The sequence below is a fragment of the Puma concolor genome, chromosome A2 (genome assembly GCF_028749965.1).
Source record: "Puma concolor isolate L17-30 chromosome A2, mPumCon1.1.hap2, whole genome shotgun sequence".
In the NCBI taxonomy this organism is placed as follows: Eukaryota; Metazoa; Chordata; class Mammalia; order Carnivora; family Felidae; genus Puma; species Puma concolor.
The window spans coordinates 34,527,550-34,553,903 of NC_141668.1; the positions used below are offsets into that span (position 1 = coordinate 34,527,550).

Consider the following 26,354-nt stretch of genomic DNA (forward strand, 5'->3'; position numbering starts at 1 on the left):
TTGAGGATGGAGGACAGTGTCAGAGAGATCAGGATTCAAATTTTATCATTTGTCTGCTACAAAACCTTGGTCAAATTATTTAACATTTGTGTCTGCTTATACTCAACAGCATAAAGCCACTGTTATATCTACCACTTAGAATTTCAATGAGAATTAAATGAAGTAAAATATGCAAAGTGCTTAATACGGGCATAGAGGGATAACTCAATAAATGGATCTTTGATATAATTTATTCCTACCTAATTATCATCTCTTCTATACTTTCCCAAAAACATAGTTTTTTTACATGTAATCTATGAGCTAAGTCTTTTATTTACTATTCTAATTTCCTCCCCTGTTAGTTCTTGATTCTCACTTTTTAAAATTATGCCCTGGATGGCCTCTTTTTATAGCTATTTAATATATATGTGTAGAATGTAGGTATAAGAGCATGTCTATATTCATGTTAATGGGGACACAGGGATCTACGTATAAATGTCAATACAACATAGAGCATTTTCTCCATTCTACCAACATTTTAAGAAAATTAAAGGAAGCATTTTCTCCACATAACCATCTTACCACTCTGAAAAACAAAAATAAAACCCAGAAATTTTCTCCATTGAAATAAACATTGCCCAGAGAGGCTACTTCAAGCAGACTGGGCATGTCCTGGCGAGAACAACTAAAAGACTAAACTGGTGGGCTTGGACTGTGACGACAGGTGCAGTTCCTGTGGCTGGAACTGGACTGAGATGGGAAGGCTTGTGCCAAGACGGCAGAGAGGCCGCTTGGAGTTCAGCAAGGGAGAGAGCTGGCCGGATGGGTATATGGGCATGAGACCAGAAGGGAAGAGTGAGAGGTAGGTGGCATAACAAACTCATTGTGGGCTTTCAACCTGCGAAATTAAGAACTAGCAGTGATACCTAGAAAAATACACACTGATTGGTCCTCATTTATTTTTTAAACACATTAGTGTAAAAGGCAGCAGCATTTGCCAAACACATTTTATTTTTGTGTATATCTGTTCAGTTAGATGACTTTTTCAGGGTATTTTTGTTTGTATTTACCCCTCTCCTCCTAAGACATCACACTGCATGACAGTTTCAGTCTCCAGCATAGGAATCCTGAGGTCCCCAAACAACCATGTCCCCAGGGGCATACCTGTACTTTCAGCGTTCACTGCCTGGCTCTCCTTCCATTGTTCAGGGGAAAGTCATTAGGTAATTGTCTCTCCTTGCCAGGAAACAAACCGCTAAGCACCTGATCCTTTACCTCAATGCCGCCTCTCCATGAACACACTTGGCAGAAAATAGTGGTTGAATAGGAACCTCAACCCTGGGTACATTTCAAGGACTAGCAAAGCTGAGTCCCCAAAGGCAGGATAACACTGATGCCAATAATCTCTAAAGCAGGAGCCTAAAGCTATCAAGAGTTATTTCCACATTGTAGTGACTTTGCCCTCAGGACAAACATTTTTGAGAAAGGCCTTTCAAAATCTTCAAACATCAGAGGTTTCCAGTGCTCAGTTTCACATCAGTCGGACATATCCTGTGCCTCCTGAGAATGCTGCAAGACAAATACACCCTGAGATGGTGCAGCAGTGATTGTCAGGTTTCAGCAGCTGCGCTCCACACACCGGGAGAAAGCCTCGCCAGCCTGGACCTGCAAAGGTGGTCACAGTCTACAGAAATCCCTTTACTTGTAAAAGTAAGCTGACGGGACTTCACCTCCTGGAGTTAAAAAGTTTGACTGCTTAGGCCCTGCTTACCAGAGTGAAAGGGGATAACCCACACTCTGGCAATCAGTTTGTAGCCCAATCCAGACCTGCTGTTTGTCCAGCGAGCTAGAAAAACAGCTGAGAACCTAACCAGAAGGTGGTGAAATGAGTGACAGACTGCCTGGGCTGAGATCCTGCTCTTCACTATTTGTCAGCGATGTGACCTAAGGCAGGTTGCTGACTTGCCTGTTCTACCTCTTCGGCCTACACATTAGTAAAATGGAAACAACAGGAGCAATCTCCTCCTCATACAGTTGCGAAGAGCAAATGAATTAGCACGTATGTGCTTAGATCAGTGCCTGGCACACAGGAAGCACCACCTAAGTGGGTAACATTCTTAAGCAAACATCCCTGGGAGAGGAATACACAAACAAAAACCTACTTTGTGCATCAGAGTGAATTATTGGTTTCAGCATGAAACTGCTCTTCAAACTGTATCTAAAAGTTCACATTTTTCTGTTTAAACAAAAAATACTTCAAAGCTATTTTAGAAAGAAAATATTAAAATATTATTTTAAATGTAAATAATTGTTAGATGAAGACTTATAATACTTCTCCTCTCCCCCCCAAAAATATACATGATAAAAGGTTGCCATGTTTTCAGCACATACTTATTAATCATTTATCAAGCATTTGAAAGCATTTTCCAAGTTTGAGGTTTCTTCAGTCCATTAAGAACATCAAGGTGGGAATCTGAGGACACAGTTTCTAGACCTGGCTTTGCCACAAACTAACATGAGTTAAGTAAATCACCTTACAGCTTTAAGAACAATTCTCTAGAGTGTCTGTTTTTCTCATGTCCCCAAGGAACAGAGAAGACCTCAGAGACACAGATAGGTGTGCAGACCTGCATTTAAGAGGTAATAGGGTACAAATTACTATTCACACCTTATTTCAAACCAGTTCGAAGAGAAGTTTTAATATGCCTCCCTTCACCTTGGCTTGCTTGCTCTCTGCAGTCAGCACTGGGCTTTCTGTGTGGACTTCCACTTATATAACCATGTTGGAGCAGCAACTGCTGGTGTCCTTCACATTCCTAGTCCAGTAATATCAACTTGAAGCATCTCATCCCTCGAGTCCAGACAACCCATGTGATACAGCAGAGCAAGAGTGACCTGAATATGCTCTGATCACAAAAAAATGCCCCCATACCACCACCATCTCTTTAAGCTCTTGGCAGGATTCTGCCCTGCATATATTGCTCTACCTTTTTACTCTGGCTCCCTGTAAGCTCAAGCTTCTGAAACCTTCTACTGTTCTAGGTTCGCCTATGCATTTATTTGTTCCACATTTTTGTGCCCTTCTCTCCTAAAACTTATGTTTTCTTAGTGATCTTAACATCCACACTGTAGTATCTTTCTTGTTCTTGTCTCCATAAAAATTAGTAATCACAGCATTATATGTAGACAAAAAAAATTCTAAAACCTCTTTTTCCTTAAAGATCATTTAATTATATTAGCATGACTACAGTGAGTTAGATGGCCCTATTTAAGTCCACTGAAATTAAAAAAAAAAAAAATACTTCAGGTGTTATAACATCACATTTGTAACTATTTAGAGCATAAACTAATGGAACCAAAGAAATGATTATCATTGCTTTTGCCTACTGGAATTTTTGAAAGGAAGAAATAGGGAAATGTAACTTTTGATAAAGGGAAAAAAGCTTATAACTGCCACATCTACTTCAATCCATTTTTTAAAAAACTGGGCTGTATTTCTACTGATTTTGAGTATGGCCAATAATCCATTTTGAAAAGAATGATGAAAAACATTGTTCATTGAACTGAGTCACGTGTATTTTATAGTATCTCAGATACTAGAATTTGACACAGAATTGTCTTCCTTTAATTTCCATTATATTTATATTTTGTTTTTCCCCTTCAACAAAAGCAATACAGGACTATTAAAATTTTCTTTTAAATATTTTAGAAATATGTAATGTGGGTAGTAAAAGGCCTCTATAAGTCCAACTACACAACATAAACACACATACAAGATAATCACTGTAAGTTGCAGGTATGTATTCTTCCAGAATTTTTGCCTGTACATATACTAACATACAAGTAATCAGCATGCTTTTAAATAGGAAGGATTCTACTACTTACCAAAATGAGCCCTGATATTAGTGAGGAAGTGCCTGTCAGCGCCACGTAGAACTTCGGTGTTAATGTGTTCAAAAACATGCTCACTAAAAAAAAAAAAAAAAAAAAAAAAGAGGGAAAAAAATAAGGAATGCATAAGTATGTCAATAAAACAGACTTCCATTTTGCTTTTGTGGTGAAATCATTTGTTTCTGATGACAAAAATTCTTAGAATCATAACAAAGTCCTATTAAAATGGTTCAGCATTACAAAGGCCAGAATGCTAGGTGTCAAGTTATAGTTCCTGAAAGAAAAAAGCTACATACAAGAGAAAAGAGCAGCTTTTTAGTTTCTGCCTCCCAAAACTATCCTTGGGAATGGTTTTCATGGATTCATAACCACTGAGGAGTCAAATCAAAGCTGGTTACCAGGGGGTGCCTGAGGGGCTCAGTTAGTTAAGCGTCTAACTCTTGATTTTGGCTCAGGTCACGATCTCACAGTTTTTGAGATCGGGCTCTGTGCGGCTAGTGTACAGCCTGCTTGGGATTCTCTTTCTTTCTCTCTCTCTCTCTCTCTCTCTCTCTCTCTCTCTCTCTGCCCCTCCCCAGCTCGTGTACGCTCTCTCCCTCAAAATAAATAAATAAACATATTTTAAAAAAGTTGGTTACTAGACTGTCAGTCAGAAAGAAAAGATGCTTATATGTTTCATGAGACCCACACATTAGAGTTCTTGATGAACCAACAAGGAATATTTCAACCTAGAACAAATGGAAAATAAATACAGTTGATCCTTGACTGATATGGGGTCTTAGGGGCACAAACCCCCTACACAATTAAAAATCTGAATATAACTTTTGACTACCCCCAAAACTCTACCAATAGTCTACTACTGACCAAAGCCTTAGCAATAACATGCACAATTAACACACATTTTGTAGGTCATATGTATTATATACTGTGTTCTTATAATAAAATAAGCTAGAGAAAAGGAAATGTTAAGAAAACCATAAGGAAAAAAATTACATTTACAGTGCTATACATATTTATCAGAAAAAATCCACATGTAAGTAGACCTGGGAGGTTCAACCCCGTGTTGTTCAAGGGTCAACAGTATATTGGCAGTTATTAAAGATTTTAAGACTATTGTTACTCCTAAGAAGGAAGGACAAATTGACAAAGTTAGCATGAATTAGCAAAACTTTTTTCACCTAACTTAAAAAGGCTGTTAGACTACTCATGAAAATAATGGGATCAATAAAAAGAAAGATAAAAAATAAGTCACTAAAAATGTGTAGTCGGGTACCTTCCTGACCAATTTCTGCCACTCTGTTCATATGAACTATATTGTTGATCTGGCTGCCGACTTAATAAGGTTCACTTCCACATTTCATTATCATTTCTATTGAGATATTGCATGAAACTTTGATTATTACCAAAAAAACAACTGACCTAAAGAGCTTTTTGCATGCATATTCACATTCTTTACTGAACCTATTGTTGAAGGGGATCGCATTGGCCTGATTTTAGAACGAAGGATATTAGAAATAGGACTTTGATATCATTAGGGGAAAAGGCTTTGGCATTTGCCAACAAGGCCCACATTTGCCCACAAGGCAAAGTCACCAACATGAACACGATCCCATGTTCACTCATTCAGCAAATACTTCTCTCTGTTTATGAATGAAACTATGGACAAGGAATGGAAGCATGAATGAGATACATTTCTGACCCTCTAGAAGGCCACAGTCTAGGTGAGAAACGAACAAGTAACCAAGCAATTACCAAGTACACAGTGAAATCCTGAGCACAAGATGTTATGAAAACACAGAAAAGGGATGCACTTTGCGCTGGGGGTTGGAAAGGTTGTGCAGGAGAATAATCGGGAGTTAACTAGACCAGAGCAGGAAGGAGGAGGGATAGAAGGGCAATGTCAGCAGAGGAAGGGGCTTGCTTGGAGGTGCTGAAAAAATATCACAGCCTTTCCAAATGGTTGCACAGGCTGAGGAAGTTAGGAGCTTGAACTGTCAACCCTTTACAGAGAAACAGATGTAGAAGGATGCACCAATTCCATCCTTCTTGACTACCAACCATCCTTCCCGGTGCTTCCTCTTAAATGAATTTTTTTGTTTGACTTGTGGGCTGTCAGTTGTAATCTCAAGAGTCTGAACTAACATAATGTGCTCAGTTGATAGTCACAATTTGACTAAGAGGATTCTTTTGGAGAAATAGAGAAAGGCACAGAAGAAGCAATCAGTCTGGGGCTGTAGGGGTACAGCTGAGTTAAGGGTGGGTTTGCTTGGCCATTAAAAAACCCAAAGACATAGTGATTTGTCCCTTCCTGAGCACATTAGTGGAAAAAGGAAGATTTTTTAAAAGAAAAAAATTAAACCAGGTCGAATTCTGAAGTGTCTAAAATTCTCAAAATTTCCGGGGCGCCTGGGTGGCGCAGTCGGTTAAGCGTCCGACTTCAGCCAGGTCACGATCTCGCGGTCCGTGAGTTCGAGCCCCGCGTCAGGCTCTGGGCTGATGGCTCAGAGCCTGGAGCCTGTTTCCGATTCTGTGTCTCCCTCTCTCTCTGCCCCTCCCCCGTTCATGCTCTGTCTCTCTCTGTCCCAAAAATAAATAAACGTTGAAAAAAAAAAAAAATTAAAAAAAAAAAATTCTCAAAATTTCCATCCTTACACTATAAATGACCCCACATTCCCATCCATTTACTCATTCATTCATTCATTCATTCAGAGAATGTGCACACATGAGAGAGGAGCAAACGGAAAGAAAGCGAATCTTGAGCAGGCTCTAAACTCAGCATACAGCCTGACGCAAGGCTCAATCCCATGACCCTGAGATCATGACCTGAGCCAAAATCAAGAGTCGGACACTCAACCAACTGAACCACCCAGGCAGCCCCTCCCCATTATTTGTTAAAAAGTCACCAAAACATAGTATTTGCTTTATTTTATAGCGATGAACTCTCATATCTCCATGATATACTTTTCAGTAGGTTTCCAGGGACAAAGTGAGTATAAAATTCTATGAAATTCATTTCTTCAAGAAAGAGAAAAGATGTTCCTGAATTAGAAGTGCTTTAGTAGCCCTGTTGTAAAGATTTTCTACTGAAAACACTGAATCCACTGTGGGCAAAAGACTCAATAGCTAACTGATCAGTGTAAAAAAAAAAACAATACATGAGTTTTCTAAAGAGATTAAACTAAACACTGTCCCCATTTGGTTTTACTTAAGATTATATAGCAGCAGTGATTAATAATTAAAAGGTACTTCTCTGTTATATCCAGTTGTAGAAAGCTACTAGAGTAGGGAAAGATAATGAAGTCATTAAAAGGAAGAGACACACATAGAGAAGTGAGAGAAGGAGAGGTGCTCACTTAAGAGAGCGGGAGGTGCTCATTTAAGAATCTATTAACCTCATAGTCTTATTGAACATCCTCGCTCAAATCACTAAGACCTGGCACTTGGCAATTCTGGGCACAAATATCAACACTTTTTAAAGTTAGTAACAAAGCACTTTCACATATTAGAGAGTTTAATTCTCATTTCAGCTCCATGAGGTCAATATTCTTAATCATGTTACTTCACAGCTGGATACGAGGAAAGCCCTGAACACCAGCAGTCCTGCCTCCCAAGCTCTGACTCGCGGCATCACAGGGGCAGGCAGATATTGCTGACAAGCATGAAAGAACAAAAGAGCAAATGGAAAGCCTTTCATTGTAAAAGGAGAAGAACTCTAAATAAATGATACTAAAAGATGGATGCTTTTAATACTGTATTTATTTTTACCTCTGACCTTTAAAGATAAGTTCCCTGTAATCTTATTACTGGTGTTTGCAGCACCAGGGGGGGAAGGCAGGTAGGCACACAGAGAGGAGAGTCTAGTTGAAGATTCCCTCGTTAATCTAGAAGGGCTGCACACTGCAGACCAGACCACCTTAAAACAAGGAATACCTTGCCTAGTTTCATCAGCAATCATGGCCACTAGCAATTATTTTTTAAGACGTATGAGGGCCTGATAAAGTACCTAAAAACTGGAGCAGAAAACTGTGGAGTTTATTCTTTGAAACGTAAATGGGATTCTCCTGAAATTTACAGACACATCACTGTCTCCTCCATACCAGCTGGGGCTAAGCAAAACAAATTCAAAAACAAACAGACTTCTAGCTTTGTGAACAATAGATTCATATAATTTCAGTAATGTCTTATTTCAACCCAGAGACAACAATTAATAAATCAGAAGGCTTTTCATCTGATCCAGCAGAACACTCCCAACAGGTCACTGCTCAGAAACACCACATGAGTTACTCAGGGGCAGCACCTCAGGAACTGAATCGTGGAGCGTTCTGATGATGCTGAACTTCAACTCAGTACGGTCTTCTTATTTAATTAATGAGCAAATGGGAAGGAATGAAGCATGGCCCTGAGAAGAAATAAGGTAGGAAGGATGGGTCCATGGATTGAAAATTAAATGACCTAGGGGCGCCTGGCTGGCTCAGTGGGTAGAGCATGAGACTCTTGATCTCCAGGTTGTGAGTTTGAGCCCCACATTGAGCAAAGATATTACTTAATTAAAAAAAAATTGGGGTGCCTGGGAGCTCAGTCGATTAAGCGTTCAACTTCAGCTAAGGTCATGATCTCATGGCTCATGAGTTTGAGCCCCACATCTGTGCTGACAGGTCGGAGCCTGGAGCCTGCTTCAGATTCTGTGTCTCCCTCTCTCTCTGTCCCTCCCCTATGCACACGTTCTGTCTCTCAAAAATAAATAAATGTTAAAAAAATCTTAAAAAAAAACCTTTTTTTAAAGAAAATTAAATGACCTCTCTGGATCACAGAAGAGAAGAGATAATAGGTCAACTATGAGAAGCAAAGGATCACTCCTGTGAGCAGCGCTTACTCGGGAATCCTGTGGAATGGAGCCAACCACATTTCTGTCTCTCGGGACATTAATAGTCTTTCCTGAGATTCTTCAGAGCATAAGCAATCCCCAAACCACGCTCCTGGAAAAGACCTTCTGCAAAACAGAGTGAACACACAACCCTATGTTTGTCTCCTCAGACATACTTCACTTCACACAGAGAAGCCCAAGCGGGAGTGAAAAGGCTAAGGCAGCATCAAAGACTTGGAGGTACTGACTAGAAAGAACTGAATAAGCAGTGTGATAAAGTGTGTAACACCCAAAATTCTGGGTCTGTTTTATCCTGTGTCCCTTTTACTGCCTTTCTAAAATATGGCAAGCGAAATAGAAAAACTTGGAAAAGTTATAAAATAACAATCACAACCACTTATGTTAGAAATAAAGTCCCTAGGAAGAAAAGCTAAAGAAACGAAGTTTACTTAGGCTGGATGAAAAAAAAATTGAAGAGATTTTAGGTAAAACCATTATCCTTGGGAAAGACACCAGGGTTAGGAGACTTGGTCTGTAAATGTGAAATCCACTGTGATGTGGTGGCCCTCGGAAGGTCCCACACCCTCCGAGGGCTGCTCTGAGGCTCTGATGAAATGTGCATTCCCTCCTAACTTCAGCACAGACTCACTGGATGCCTCCCCGGGGCCAGATGCTGGGGAGCACTGCCCCTGCCGCCAATGGGCTCACAATCCAACGGGTGAAGGAGGCAAGGAAATGGATACACAAATATCAAAGAAATGAGAAATGGATACACAAACATCAGATTAGAAAAGGGGCTAAGAGATCAAGGAAAATTTCTGCCAAGAAAAATATTCCTGTCTGGGACTTGTAAGATAAATCAGGAGTTATCCATATGTTGCCTATGGCTGCAGGGGTGAAGAGACAGTGAGAGGTAGAGCTGTAGGGCATTCTGCATGGAGTACTGCAGCTCAGGGGCTGGCAGGTGCATGCCCCTGGAAGGACAGGGAAAGGCAGCACAGGAGCCACGGACTTGCACATGTCTGCTGAGGCACCAGTGGGGAATTCCTGCTAAATGTGTGAAACTACTTTCTATAGTGCCTGCCATACAAATACACGGAATACTGACTGATGGATAGCAAATGGCTATTCTCAGAGAAGACAAATTAGAATGGGTCCAAATTGTATTTCTCAAACGTAAGGGTGTGCGCTGCCATTTGGTCTCCAAAATTATTTAGGGAGGACTTCTCACTAACAAATGTATGCAATGAGTAGATGTACAATGCAGCCTAACTAAAAGGATACTTATGGAATAGGAGACTCTGGTTTGCTCACTTTTCTTAGTAAATAAAGGAACATTTATCTCAACGCAAGCACAAATCTTTACTTTTGAGGCTGTTTCATTGTCCATACAATAAGAATAATATCTAGCTTGTTACAGGGTTGTTGTGAGGATTAAATGTGTTAGTCTAGATAAACTGCCTAACACAGCAAACCTCAGCGGATAATATGTATTGTTGCTGTTGTTAGTTATGTCTTATGTTACTCTTCCTTTTGTGATGTGACGCCTTATACCGGTCCAGTTGTAGAAAGCAGAGGAAACTCAGTGGAACGTATTTGTGTAAAAGTAGTGCTGGCAGCAGTTCACCAGCACTTACTGTGCACCCCCTTCTATGTGCCGACCACTGGGGTACAGACCACAGCCCAGGAAGTAAATCACCTGCACCGTGATTTTGTCCTATGCGACACGTGGATGCCCTACAAAATAAATGAAGAACCAAGTAATGAAGGGTCCTTTCAACTGAAGTTTAGTTGCTGGAAGTGGAAATAAACTGGAGGGTGAGTTTGAAGGCAGCCATTTTGAAGGCAAAGAAATTATTGAATCCCCCAAGTCTACCATGTGACCCTAAATCTCTGATCTCCGCCTTTGTAGGTGCCGTGGGAACAATCAATTCAGCCATAGGCCACATGGAAACCTGCAATCTTGTTCCTTAGTTTCCTTCAAGTCCCCTTGTGGCTTAGTACATAAACTACGTTAAAGCCTAACCTATAACCCAAGCATGATAGTTTACAAATGTTTTAAATACAAAGAACAAATCATCAAGGCCACAATACCTTCCAAGCCCTGAGACAGGGACATCAAAATAAACTAGAAAATTGGCCATTTCATGCAAAGCAACATTTCTGAAACAGATATTTCTTTTTTTTTTTTTAAATATTTTTTTTTCAACGTTTTTTATTTTTGGGACAGAGAGAGACAGAGCATGAACGGGGGAGGGGCAGAGAGAGAGGGAGACACAGAATCGGAAACAGGCTCCAGGCTCTGAGCCATCAGCCCAGAGCCTGACGCAGGACTCGAACTCACGGACCGCGAGATCGTGACCTGGCTGAAGTCGGATGCTTAACCGACTGCGCCACCCAGGCGCCCCAGATTTTTCTTTCTAAGTAGGCTTCTCACCCAGCTCACTTGAACTCACAACCCTGAGATCAAGACCTGAGCTGAGATCAAGAGTGAGACACTTAACAGAATGAGCCACCCAGGCACCCTGCATAGCAACATTTCTGATTTAATTACAGAAAATACAATGTCCCATGTCTACATAAAGTGCATTAAGGTACATGCTAGTCTTTCAGAAGGCTTCTATCAAACTGTTTTCTCAGACCTCAGACCTTACTCAGTGGGTTAGGGAACGCACTGGAATAGTTTAATCCATTGCTTGGATTTTTCTGTGTGAGAATAGGGTATATTCTCTTTTTCATTTTATTGTTCTTTCAACCCTGCTAACCCCTCTCTTCCCTCCTGTCAGATTCCATTAAGTAATATTGCAACTTCACTTCTTTTCCTCATTTACCAAAGGACAAGAGTATGAAAAATGTAAACTTTAATAATCTAACTTGCACATATGCTAATTTTGAACAGATTTCAAGATCGCACAGCTTTTAAAATTAAAAAAAAAAAACTTGCCCTTTTTCTCAGAATGACACTGTGATAGACAAACTCTAAAGTGACCCACAATGACCCCTACCTCCTGATGTTCATGTAACTCCCTTCCCCTGAATTGGGTGGACATATGACTTGCTTCTAGCAAACAGATATGTAAGATGCTCTCTCAGTATCTCCTTGCCAGTGTAATGAAGAAAGTGTCCATGTTGAGAAGCCTATGTGGCAATGGACTATGAGCAGCCTCTAGGGGCTGAGGCCAACAGCCAATATGAAACTGAAGACCTCAGATCTACAACAGTGATTTCTGCCAACATCCTGAATTAACTCAGAAGTAGATTCTTCCTCAGCTGAGTTTGCAGATAAGATCACACCCTAACTGACACCTTGATAATAGCCTTGTAAGACCCAGCACAAAAACAAACAACCAAACAAACAAACAAAGGATCCAGCACAAAAGTCCCAGCTAAGCTGTGCCTGTATTTCTGACCCACAGAAAGCATGTGATAATAAATGTATATTGTTTTAAGCTGCTATATTTGTCGTAATTTGTTAGGAAGCAGTATAAAACAGATAGAATCAAGTATAATTCATGAAAGTGGAGGTGCCTGGGTGGCTCAGGTGGTAAGTGTCCAACTCTTGATTTCAGCTCAGGTCATGATCTCATGACTTGTGAGTTCAAGCCCTGCATCAGGCTCTGCACTGAGAACACAAAGCCTGCTTGGGATTCTCTCCCTCCCTCTCTCTGCCCCTCCCCCACTTGTACTCTTTCACTCTCAAAATAAAATAAACTCTAAAAGAATAATAATAATAATACTAGAGGCGCCTGGGTGGCTCAGTCAGTTAAGCGTCCAACTTCCGCTCAGGTCATGATCTCACTATTGGTGGGTTCAAGCCCTGCGCTGACAGCTCAGAGCCTGGAGCCTGCTTCAGATTCTGTCCCCCTCTCTCTCTGCACCTCCCCCCTCGCACTATGTCTGTCTCTTGAAAATAAATAAATGCTTAAAAAATAAAAAATAAAATAATAATAATAATAGTAGTAGTCCAAGAAAGTGAAAATCAGTGTGGACATCTGATAACTGGGGCTAACTGCAGTATGCCCAGAAAGGGTGTTAAACATATGCCAATTCTATCTGCCCAAGAGCTTCTTTCTCAACCGTTCATAAATAAAATACAACTTCAACCTCTGTTGCCATGACAACATGTTATTCCACATGCTGATCTGTAATTGTCTTTGTAAATCCACTAGTATTAAAGTTGAAGCTGAGAGAATTTTTTTTAATATGGAAATCAAGCCTCTCCATTTTACCCCAGTAAATGGACTTTCCTTTTTCTAGGCACACTTTAAATACACAACATTTTCATGTTCCCAAGAAATCTGTTTACATCTGGTCACAGCATCAGTTCAAGAGAAGACTAAACACACCGTGAGCACTTTTCCTCATTTGTTGCTTTTGCTGCTCCTCTCCTTGTCCTTCACCCCAGTCTCCTTAGGCTCTGATAACATCTCAAGTTTTTATGCATTATAATTCCCTTGATAAATTCTGTGGAATTCATCCTTCTGAGAAAAAGATATGGAAGTATAATTTTAGGCCCATTCCAAATGGCAAGAAATTCTCATAAATCATTCTGTCTACTCTTCTCTATACCCTTGCCGTTGCCTTGGCAACTTCACAGGTATACTATTTCTGCTTTACTGGGCATTTGGCTCTACTGAGGAAGTAGAGACGAGCACATTCCTTCTTTCTTTTCTCAGCCGTGATCTGGGAAACTATATCAGAGTGTTCAGTCTTCATGGCTCCTGGTCCTTGCTTCTGTCAAGTCACGAAGGACTGTCCAAAGCCCGGTCACATATAAACCTCAGTAGCCCTCAAGGGCGAGTGAAGCAAGATCTGATTATCTGTTTGCATTTATTTACAAATAGGCTAATAATGAGGAACTATACACTGGTCAGGAACAGGAGAGTGGCTAGTTATAAGTCTTATAACTTTAGCCATTTAAAATATGTTTTAATTTAGGTTGAAGATCATCTTATGAACCTTGCTGTTTCTTTTTTTTTTTTTTCTTTAATGTTTATTTATTTATGAGAGACAGAGAGCGCAGTGGGAGAGGGGTACAGAAAGAGATTTGAACACAGAATCCGAAGCAGGTTCCAGGCTCTGAGCTGTCAGCACAAAGCCCGATGCAGGGCTCAAACCCACGAACCGCGAGACCATGACCTGCACCAAAGTCAGATGCTCTACCGACTGAGCCCCCCCAGGCGTCCTGAATCTTTCTGTTTCTTATAAAGTATTTACCATAAGGAAGAAAAAATATATCTGTCTCTAGGGGAGCAACACTTGCTCAGTTATACTTCAAAAGACAGAAGCCCTGCAGAGACATGGCTCTCCAGGCCCCGGGCACCTCTAATCAGGAAGCATTCACTGTGCATTCTCAATCCACCCCCCCATCCACCCCTCCCCCCAGGGCAACCGCCACAGAGCCTGGTCCGTGGAGGTATAACCGCCTATATTCTTGCTCAGCAAGTGCTCTGTATTAATACCAGCTAGGCCATTAATTTATCCAAAATGTAATTAACTTACAAAAAGTGCAAGACATTGAACCAGACACTGGAGTTGGTAAATGAAATGATATAATGAAACTGATGCTCCCCTTGAGAAGGTAAAATACGATGCCCACACAAATAACACAGGACGGAATATGAAACATCAGAAGAGAGGTACAGATAAAATCTAGAGGAAGAAAATATTACTTCTAGTCAGAAGGATCAGAGAAACTTAATAAATGAGATGTCCTTCCTTCTGGGCTTTGAAAGAAGAATAAGCTTTTATCATGAGATTGGAGAGAAGTAAAGAGACAGTACAGATGCCGCGTGGATATGAGAGCATACACAAAAGAATTGGGTTGGAGTAGTGTAGGTAGGATGAAGAGCGGCAGTGGGAGATTATGCTGGCTCAACTGCCAGGTCGAGAAAATCAACCTTTTGATAGAGACAGTGAGAAAATAGTCACTGAACAGCCATGTGAATAAGACACATGTAGAAATCATGAAGTGATGTGGGAAATGTACAGCTCAGACACTAACCTTAGAGGGGAGCTCCTGCGATACCACCACGGTGGGAGGTTGGGCATATCAGATTTGCAGAGGTAAATTCAACAGTATGTGGGTCTTAACAATGTGACATAAAGGGCGAGACTCTGGAGAATGTCGGCAAAGTGGGGCCAAAGTCAAACTGCAAGTGATTAAAGACAGTGAGTGGTAAGGAATTATGGCAGCAAGCACAGGCTACTTCTACAGGAAGTCTGGCAGGAAAGAGAAGAAAAGAATGTATCATTAAGTGTGACTTAAATTAAAAGAAAATATAAAGGGCGTCTGGGTGGCTCAGGTTGTGATCTTAGGTTCGTGAGATGGAGCCCCATGCGGTGCTCCACACTGACCGTGCAGAGCCTGCTTGGGATTGTCTGTCTCTCTCTTTGTCCCTTCACTTGAGCCTGCACATGCTCTCTCTCTCAAAATAAATAAACATTGAAAAAAGAAAGAAAATATAAATAGCGCTGTACGAGCTAGTAAGTGAGTTAAGAATAACATTTAAGCCTTTATTCCACTGCAACAAGATCCACCCTAAGAAATCCAATACTGGCTCATTCTTATACCTCACTTTTAAAGACGTAAGATTACTCTTTGGAAATGTGTTTACTTTCCCAGAGATTCTTCTTTTTATGTAGATCTTAAAGAATAATTAGAGGGAATTATGGCACCTTAAGTGACATCATTTTGAACCTGACAGTTTATGAATATGTATATTCCTGTTTTATCAGGTGCGATTAAATACAAAATAAAAATAAATCTATTTTCTATTCTATTGATTCTGATTTTTGCACTTTCTGTTAATTTACTTGCTTTGTTTTGAAACCTTCTGCTAACATATAGCTGAAGAGTTTGCCTCAACGGAAGCCAATAGTTTGAGCCAAAGAAGCAACTCTAAGCCATGGGGCAGTAAAATTCAAATCTGATTTTAAGTTAGGTTTTCATATTTTCATGACATTCTCCAAAAGTTTAATGACTAATTTACTTCTCTTTTGAGTGAAAAGCTGTCCCACAACAGATGATCTGCTGGAAGCTGTATTAAGGCTGTCTCTTTCTAGGTGAGGATGCCTAACCAAAAGAGATAAGAAGCCACAGGGGAAACCATTAGACAGACCAATATTTTAAGTATTCAGCTGCTCCAACGGCCTGATTGTTCAAAGGCTGGCTTCATTATTTTCAGTTCCAGTAGCTAGACTTGGCTTCGCATTTGCATCAAATGACTGGTTACTATTCCAGAGGGCACCTAAAATTATCTCCCCAGGTCCAGGACTGGCAGCAAATTATAAGTGGTAAATCACAAATGCACCCAGCTCTAAGTAAGGTCTATAGGTGACAGTAAATAGAAACTGACAGTAAATAGAAATAAGAAATTTTCTTATAGTGTATGAAAAGATGCATCTAACTTCCAGATGCCCTGTGTCATCCCTAATACAAATGCTCCCAAACCTTTAAAATGGCCTTTCTCTCCCTCCCTTTTGAATCTATTCTTACTATCTCAAATAGTTTTCAGACATTGTCACCACTCACTGTGAATGACCCATTCATATGTAATTTTTTTTTTTTAATTAGCAAATGTCTAATGCACAGATCCTTAGAGCAGTTTATCTCCAGTTGGATCATACCAAGGTTAATGAGGTCAATGTTCTGGGTCTGATCTGAGTCAGTCAACCTCATACCAAGAAATCCTGTCCACAAACTCAGAAGGCACTTCTGACTAGCTGTATTACAAACGGTATTACCACTCAAAGGCCAACCATCGTGATACCATAAAAACACATACATTTTAAAAGAAAAAAGTGGATTAATTTTCAAGGTTGTTTGCCCATAACATTCTAAAAAATATAGAAAAAAAATTTTTTAATGCCATGCCCCCCAATCCAGCACTGACAAAAGGAAACAAAAAGAAAAACTAGCACACGCAGCTCACTGCTAATGAAAACAGCAAAGGCAGTTTCTCTTGGGAAAAATTTGCTAAGATAAAATAATGCTAATTGACAGATGTAGAGACTACAGCATAAAAAAATACATAACATGACTATTCAGTAAGAAAGTACAGTAAGTGATTTGCAAAAGCACCACCTTCAATATCATTTAGATCATTATCTGCAAAATGTCCAACATCATCATTATAGGGACAAAAAAAGTCTTATCAAGCCATACTTTTAAACACTTGTTTCAGTTCAACAAATACTGTGGAGAGGGCTACTACATGTCAGGCACTAGTCTGGGTGTTTAGTGCATATTTGTATTTTTATTTATTTTTAATGTTTATTTATGAGAGAGCAAGAATGAAGGAAGGGCAGAGAGAGAGCGAGACACAGAATCCAAAGTAGGTTCTAGGCTCTGAACTGTCAGCACAGAGCCTGATGCGGGGCTGGAACTAATGAACCATAAAGATCATGACCCGAGCCGAAGCTGGACCCTTAACTGACCGAACCACCCAGGAGCCCCTAATGCATGTTTTTAATCATTTGATTCCCACCACAGCCCTGCAAAGTTGACTACCCTCATTTTACACAGATGAAACTGAAGCTTATTGAGGTTAAATGATTCACCTAAGGACACACCCCTATTAACGGCTGAACCTTAATTTGAACACAATTCTACCTGAACCCAAAGCCTATGCTCTTTCTCCTTGGGGACATACCATTCTTTTAGATAACTGACCCTACATTTGGGGAGACAAAACAAAGAGAAATGTCTACACTTCAGATTTGCTTTTTGAGATTTCCAGAGTTCACTGCCTCTTCTGAAATGGCAATCTGGTGCTGGCTTCAAAGCCAGGCCTTATGGCTGGGCTTAGGGAGCCCTCTGGGATCTGAGAGCAAGAGGCTGCCCCAAACCACAGCCTCAGTCTAGGGCATGCAGGCCTAGCAATGATTTCCTCCTGAGTTGAGGATGAGGGGAGGATGGTGGCTGATTGCTGAGCCATTCATTACCACACAAACCTCATGTTAAATAACTGACTCTCCCTCAAGGCTATTACTAGCAATGAAGGATGATGTCTGCACATTCTGATGCATTCTATTCAGTATTCTATTTTATTCTGTATCTTGTTCCTTTATCTTACTATGGGTCAAGATAAAATCAGGGCCAGATATTTTATACAGAAAGAGACAGCACTGTCTAATGTCTAAAATCAAAGTATTCAGGCCTACCATACATATACTATTATCCTAGCCTTAGTGAGGATTAATTGGAGTGGCAGACTCCTAGGGCTGTGTTGGACACCAAATAACAGCTTTTCATATAGTCTTCCCTTGCACAAATGTGGTGATTATACATTTAACTACAGGATTTGAATACCGAAACCCAGAATGATTAAATCTAGAAGATTATCTATATAAATTAAAAGCCTTAAATTTTGTGGAATTTTCTAACTGACTTGCTAACATCATCCTAAAACTATGATGAAACCCTGTGCATTACTTGTCCATTCTAGAAGGTTTATACATGTGAATTTAGCACATTTCTGTTATTTTTAAATCACCACACATCTAGGAACTTATCCTAAGGAGATAAAAATGGATTTTTATATATATATTTATTCTTCAGGATATTTGGCAAAATATATTTATAAATATATTATTTTAAAAGCAAAAAACCCAAAACACTAAATATCTAAGAAAATGGTTAAATACTATATGCCATTATGAAAGAACAGTATGCAGCCATTAAAAAACACACCAAAGGGGGTCACCTGGGTGGCTCAGTCAGTTGAGCATCCAACTTTGGCTCAGGTCACAATATCATGGTTTGTGACTGTGAGTCCTGCGTTGGACTCTGTGCTGATGGCTCGGGCCTGGAGCCTGCTTTGGATTCTGAGTCTCCCTCTCTCTGCCCCTCCCCTGCTCATGCTCTGTCTCTCTCTCTCTCTCTCTCAAAAATAAATAAATAAATAAATAAATAAATAAATAAATAAACAAACAAACAAACAAACAAACAAACATTTTTTTTCTTCTGGTTTTTTATTTTTTTATTTATTTATTTTTTTAATCTTTATTTTTTTTCAGTATATGAAATTTATTGTCAAATTGGTTTCCATACAACACCCAGTGCTCATCCCAAAAGGTGCCCTCCTCAATACCCATCATCCACCCTCCCCTCCCTCCCACCCCCCATCAACCCTCAGTTTGTTCTCAGTTTTTAAGAGTCTCTTATGCTTTGGCTCTCTCCCACTCTAACCTCTTTTTTTTTTTTTCTCCCCCTCCCCCATGGATTTCTGTTAAGTTTCTCAGGATCCACATAAGAGTGAAAACATATGGTATCTGTCTTTCTCTGTATGGCTTATTTCACTTAGCATCACACTCTCCAGTTCCATCCACGTTGCTACAAAGGGCCATATTTCGTTCTTTCTCGTTGCCCTGTAGTACTCCGTTGTGTATATAAACCACAATTTCTTTCTCCATTCATCAGTTGATGGACATTTAGGCTCCTTCCATAATTTGGCTATTGTTGAGAGTGCTGCTATAAACACTGGGGTACGAGTGTCCCTATGCATCAGTACTCCTGTATCCCTTGGGTAAATTCCTAGCAGTGCTATTGCTGGGTCACAGGGTAGGTCTATTTTTAATTTTCTGAGGAACCTCCACACTGTTTTCCAGAGTGGCTGCACCAATTTGCATTCCCACCAACAGTGCAAGAGGGTTCCCATTTCTCCACATCCTCTCCAGCATCTATAGTCTCCTGATTTGTTCATTTTGGCCACTCTGACTGGCGTGAGGTGATATCTGAGTGTGGTTTTGATTTGTATTTCCCTGATGAGGAGCGACATTGAGCATCTTTTCATGTGCCTGTTGGCCATCCAGATGTCTTCTTTAGAGAAGTGTCTATTCATGTTTTCTGCCCATTTCTTCACTGGGTTATTTGTTTTTCAGGTGTGGAGTTTGGTGAGCTCTTTATAGATTTTGGATACTAGCCCTTTGTCCAATATGTCATCTGCAAATATCTTTTCCCATTCCATTGGTTGCCTTTTAGTTTTGTTGGTTGTTTCCTTTGCTGTGCAGAAGCTTTTTATCTTCATAAGGTCCCAGTAATTGATTTTTGCTTTTAATTCCCTTGCCTTTGGGGATGTGTCGAGTAAGAGATTGCTACGGCTGAGGTCAGAGAGGTCTTTTCCTGCTTTTTCCTCTTGGGTTTTGATGGTTTCGTGTCTCACATTCAGGTCCTTTATCCATTTTGAGTTTATTTTTGTGAATGGTGTGAGAAAGTGGTCTAGTTTCAACCTTCTGCATGTTGCTGTCCAGTTCTCCCAGCACCATTTGTTAAAGAGACTGTCTTTTTTCCATTGGATGTTCTTTCCTGCTTTGTCAAAGATTAGTTGGCCATACGTTTGTGGGTCTAGTTCTGGGGTTTCTATTCTCTTCCATTGCTCTATGTGTCTGTTTTTGTGCCCATACCATGCTGTCTTGATGATGACAGCTTTGTAGTAGAGGCTAAAGTCTGGGATTGTGATGCCTCCTGCTTTGGTCTTCTTCTTCAAAATTACTTTGGCTATTTGGGGCCTTTTGTGGTTCCATATGAATTTTAGGATTGCTTGTTCTAGTTTTGAGAAGAATGCTGGTGCAATTTTGATTGGGATTGCATTGAATGTGTAGATAGCTTTGGGTAGTATTGACATTTTGACAATATTTATTCTTCCAATCCATGAGCAGGGAATGTCTTTCCATTTCTTTACATCTTCTTCAATTACCTTTATAAGCTTTCTATAGTTTTCAGCATACAGATCTGTTACATCTTTGGTTAGGTTTATTCCTAGGTATTTTATGCTTCTTGGTGCAATTGTGAATGGGATCAGTTTCTTTATTTGTCTTTCTGTTGCTTCATTGTTAGTGTATAAGAATGCAACTGACTTCTGTACATTGATTTTGTATCCTGCAACTTTGCTGAATTCATGTATCAGTTCTAGCAGACTTTTGGTGGAGTCTGTCGGATTTTCCATGTATAGTATCATGTCATCTGCAAAAAGTGAAAGCTTGACTTCATCTTTGCCAATTTTGATGCTTTTGATTTCCTTTTGTTGTCTGATTGCTGATGCTAGAACTTCCAACACTATGTTAAACAACAGTGGTGAGAGTGGGCATCCCTGTCGTGTTCCTGATCTCAGGGAAAAAGCTCTCAGTTTTTCCCCATTGAGGATGATGTTAGCTGTAGGCTTTTCATAAATGGCTTTTATGGTGTTTAAGTATGTTCCTTCTATCCCAACTTTCTCAAGGGTTTTTATTAAGAAAGGGTGCTGGATTTTGTCAAAGGCCTTTTCTGCATCGATTGACAGGATCATATGGTTCTTATCTTTTCTTTTATTAATGTGGTGTATCACGTTAATTGATTTGCGAATGTTGAACCAGCCCTGCAGCCCAGGAATGAATCCCACTTGATCATGGTGAATAATTCTTTTTATATGCTGTTGAATTCGATTTGCTAGTATCTTACTGAGAATTTTTGCATCCATATTCATCAGGGATATTGGCCTGTAGTTCTCTTTTTTTACTGGGTCTCTGTCTGGTTTAGGAGTCAAAGTAATACTGGCTTCACAGAATGAGTCTGAAAGTTTTCCTTCCCTTTCTATTTCTTGGAATAGCTTGAGAAGGATAGGTATTATTTCTGCTTTAAACGTCTGGTAGAACTCCCCTGGGAAGCCATCTGGTCCTGGACTCTTATTTGTTGGGAGATTTTTTTTTTTTTAATTTTTTTTTTAACGTTTATTTATTTTTGAGACAGAGAGAGACAGAGCATGAACGGGGGAGGGTCAGAGAGAGAGGGAGACACAGAATCTGAAACAGGCTCCAGGCTCTGAGCCATTAGCACAGAGCCTGACACGGGGCTTGAACTCACGAACCGCGAGATCATGACCTGAGCCGAAGTCGGACACTTAACCAACTGAGCCACCCAGGTGCCCCTGTTGGGAGATTTTTGATAACCGATTCAATTTCTTCGCTGGTTATAGGTCTGTTCAAGCTTTCTATTTCCTCCTGATTGAGTTTTGGAACAGTGTGGGTGTTTAGGAATTTGTCCATTTCTTCCAGGTTGTCCAATTTGTTGGCATATAATTTTTCATAGTATTCCCTGATAATTGTTTGTATCTCTGAGGGATTGGTTGTAATAATTCCATTTTCATCCATGATTTTATCTATTTGGGTCATCTCCCTTTTCTTTTTGAGAAGCCTGGCTAGAGGTTTGTCAATTTTGTTTATTTTTTCAAAAAACCAACTCTTGGTTTCATTGATCTGCTCTATAGTTTTTTTTAGATTCTATATTGTTTATTTCTGCTCTGATCTTTATTATTTCTCTTCTTCTGCTGGGTTTAGGCTGCCTTTGCTGTTCTGCTTCTATTTCCTTTAGGTGTGCTGTTAGATTTTGTATTTGGGATTTTTCTTGTTTCTTGAGATAGGCCTGGATTGCAATGTATTTTCCTCTCAGGGCTGCCTTCGCTGCATCCCAAAGCGTTTGGATTAATAATAATAATAAATAATAATAACAAATAATAATTTAAATAAATTTAAATAATAAATTTAAATAATAATAAATTAAATTAATTTAATTTAATTTAAATAATAAATAAATAACAAACAAACAAACGAATTTTTTAAAAAATTAAAAAAAAAATACCACTATAGGGGCACCTGGGTGGCTCAGGTTGAACATCTGACTCTCGATTTGGGCTCAGGTCATGATCCCAGGGTCAGGGGATCAAGCACCATATTGGGCTCTGTGCTAAGTATGGAGCCTGCTTAAGATTCTCTTTCTCTCCCTCTGCCCCTCTCCCCTACTCATTCTCTCTCTAAAATAAAAAAATAAAAATCACATTATAATTACACAAAAAATGATCACATTTTAGTATAAGTAGTAGATTATATAACTATTAATAGTTTGACATATTTTATTAAAAAATTCATAGATTACATATTTACTATCTGTGTAGGTACAGTTTCTAAACACAGAAAGAAGCATGGAGGATACAAAGCAAACATTCCAATAGTGCTCAACTTTGAATGGGAGAATTACAAGCGATTTTTTTTTTTTTTTGTCTTCACTGTAGACTTGAAATTTTCTACTAATTTTTTCTTAAGTTCCTTTATTTTGAGAGAGAGAGAGCACAAGCAGGGGAGAGGCAGAGAGAGAAGGAGAAAGAGAGAATCACAAGCAGGCAACATCAGCACAGAGCCCAACGTGGGGCTCAAAATCATGAACCACAAGATCATGCCTTGAGATAAAATCAAGAGTTGGATGCTTAACTGACTGAACCACTGAGGTGCCCCTGCAATGTCATTTTTTTAATCAGGGGGGATAAAATATTTTCAAAGCATGATATAAAACTAGAAATCATAAAATAATAATCTTTGAAGGTGGGATTACATGGAACTTTCATTTTACACTTTTTACATTCTCTACAGTCTGAAATCTTTTACACATCTGAGTATTATTCTGGTAACCAATCAACATATATACAGATTTAAAAACAGGGTGCTTGTGTGGCTCAAGTCAGTTAAGCATCTGACCTCAGCTCAGGTCATGCATGATCTTAAGGTTCCAGAATTGGAGCCCCACATCCGGCTCTGTGTGGACAGCTCAGAGCCTGTAGTCTGCTTCGGATTCTGTGTCTCCTTCTCTCTGTCCTTTCCCGGCTTGCACTCGGTCTCTCTCTCAAAAGTAAATAAACATTAAAATAAATTTTAAAAACAACCAATACATCTGTTTTTTATTTCAAAGAATGAGACATTTTCTAAAGCAGCAACTTAGGAGAATTTTTAGAAGAATATTTCAATTTATTTTGGTTTAAAATGAGATATTTAAGGATAAGTTGAGAGATTAATTGCAACAAGAGCAACAAAACTCTCTTATCTTTAAGAAGTTTTCTAGGGGCGCCTGGGTGGCGCAGTCGGTTAAGCGTCCGACTTCAGCCAGGTCACGATCTCTCGGTCCGTGAGTTCAAGCCCCGCGTCAGGCTCTGGGCTGATGGCTCGGAGCCTGGAGCCTGTTTCCGATTCTGTGTCTCCCTCTCTCTCTGCCCCTCCCCCGTTCATGCTCTGTCTCTCTCTGTCCCAAAAATAAATAAAAACGTTGAAAAAAAATTAAAAAAGAAAAGAAGTTTTCTAGGAAAAATAAACAGGAAAGGTTACATATGTTTATATGTATCTGAATTCCAGTTTCAGAAAGATGGTATATGAGGACAATGATTTCTTTTCAAATTTGTATTTAAATTCTAGTTAGTCAATTCATAATGTAATATTGTTTTCAGGAGTAGAATTTAGTGATTCATCACTTACATATAACACCCAGTGCTCATCACAGATTTTTGACGTTTACAATGCTACAGTCTTACTACAGTCAAAATCTTGTATGGAATTACTTATTTCAGTACATTTATGACTGTATATGGATAACACTCAGATTAACTTAAAAGACTGTTCCTAAGCCCAAGAAGGAGAGCCATTTAAGAAGCTAGCAACTTTGGGGGCGCTTGGGTGGCTCAGTCGGTTAAGCGTCTGACTTCAGCTCAGGTCATGACCTCACAGTTGGTGAGTTCGAGCCCCATGTTGGGCTCTGTGCTGACAGCTTGGAGCCTGGACCCTGCTTCGGATTCTGTCTCCCTCTCTCTCTGCCCCTCCCCTGCTCATGCTCTGTCTCTCTCTGTCTCTCTCTCTCTCTTTCTCTCTCTCTCTCAAAAATAAATAAACCTAAAAAAAAAGGCCAGCAAGTCTGATTTACTATGCACAGTCTGCATGGAGCTGTGCCACCCACCCAAGCACTATCACCATCCTGCAGTATCACAGTGGGCTGGTGACATGATTTAATTGCTGAGCTACAGCTAATTATAAGGCAAATGAAACACTAAGAAAGAATTCACCCCAACCAATTAACTAACAGAATGGACATTAATTGTCTTAGAATACCCTGCATATGCTAATTCAAACTTTATCACCCATAAAGGCATTCATACAACCATGACCCTTTGTTGTTACAGTCTTTTCCATGCTTTATAACAGTAGGCATGACCCTGATGCAGAGCATCCTTCTTGGCATTCAGCTTTTCCAGATGGGCATGAATTTCAGTGCTTCACCATGGGCTTTAAGCAGCATTGTTTAAATAATGTAAATTACTGCATGGTAATAAGTTGATAATAGCATAATTCCATTAGAAAGAATAAAAGTAATATGATGACTTGGATTCACAATGCTTATATAATAACCCAATAAGTGCAATTAATCTGTGTCACCAGATGGCTAGATTAATTAACACATCTAATCAGCAATGCTCCTAAAACTAAGGTTGTAAAAAGAATGATTACAGTTCTTGAAATTCTTTTTTCTACTCTACCATTAAATTGTTGAAATGCCAAGTTGTACCTTCTCAACATCAAGGAGCTACAAACTATGCTTGGATTCTATGTCAGTGTTGTATAAAACCATTACATAAACATACTGCAACTAAAAGTTCTTCCTTCTGTCCCTCCATTCCTTATAGCTAAAGTGGAACACTTCTTCCTGGAAAAGATCTGGAGATCAGATTTGCTCTCTCTTGAGCCAAAAGCTTAATGTCTCTCTGAGCTAATTCTTCTCATCAATAAATTGAAGCATTTGGACCCTAAGGGTGATTTTCAATTCTAAGACAAATGACAAATCTCTAATGACAAATCCAGCAAACAGTTTAAGCTATAAACTACAAACTTTGCAACACATATCCCAAAGGACTCATTTCACTAATAAAGAGTTCCCAGAACTTCTGCCATGGAGCAATTGTCACCATGATGAGTTCAATGGACATTACAAAGCATATTCAAAAAAAAAAATTATAAACCTTTAAACTATGGGTTCTTATATCCTTAAGAAACATGAAGGATACTAGTCAGTATAATTTTTTTGAATAGAATGTATTTGAATAGATTTGCAATGTGTTTTACAGTAATTATTTTCATCTTTATTTTTCATGAAAATCCTTAAGAAGAGGTAAGAATTATTTTCACCAGCGTGCCTGGGTGGCTCAGTCGGGTAAGCATCCAACTCTTGGTTTTGGCTCAGGTCATGATCTCATGGTTCATGAGATTGAGCCCGTGTTGGGCCCTGCACTGACAGCGCAGAGCCTGCTTGGGATTCTCTCCCTGACCCTCCCCTGCTCATGCTCTCTCTCTCTCTCTCAATATAAATAAATAAACTTAAAGAAAAAAAAAAGAACTATTTTCACCATATGAGCATACCACTGGTATCACCTTCACCAAGAAATAATTTTTAAGTGTTCAGTTTCTTAGAATTAAACTAGAAAGAATGAAATAACTGTACTTAAAATTATTAAATTCATTCAATAACCCAAAATGTGATATCATCTCATAGTTCGGCTGCAATGCTAATTAACTTGAAATCATTCTATGAAATTGTACATCTGTACCAAAGAGTACAAGTACAAAAAGAGCATTACTCACCACAGAATCACTACTTACCAACAAACAAATGTGTCAGCTAAGTATAGCTCACTATGTCAGGAGAAGCCAAATTTCCAAATTTTGCAGAGACTCTAACTAGAACACCATTGTTTATTTATTATCTAGTGCTGTTGTCCTTAACTTTACCTGATGGCATTACAAAGATCTAGGCCTCTCAAGGCCTTATTACAACAAA

General features: G+C 39.4%; 1 protein-coding gene and 1 long non-coding RNA gene across 9 annotated transcripts in view; one reads left to right on the top strand and one right to left on the bottom strand.

Annotated features, from left to right (window-relative positions):
* ST7 (suppression of tumorigenicity 7) overlaps window positions 1–26,354 on the bottom strand; it is a 255,364-nt gene that overhangs the window by 118,871 nt on the left and 110,139 nt on the right. For all 8 annotated transcript variants that reach the window (XR_015245376.1, XM_086691826.1, XM_086691838.1 and 5 more), the window contains exon 2: window positions 3,865–3,947. Coding sequence is in view for 7 of the 8 variants with exons in the window: in XM_086691826.1 (XP_086547952.1) it covers window positions 3,865–3,947 (83 nt within the window). In the remaining variant the exon portion in view is untranslated. The remainder of the gene's footprint in view (window positions 1–3,864; window positions 3,948–26,354) is intronic.
* Window positions 1,386–7,606, top strand: LOC147583097 (uncharacterized). Its single transcript, XR_015245383.1, has 2 exons — window positions 1,386–1,689; window positions 7,437–7,606. It is a non-coding gene; the product is annotated as an uncharacterized LOC147583097 (long non-coding RNA).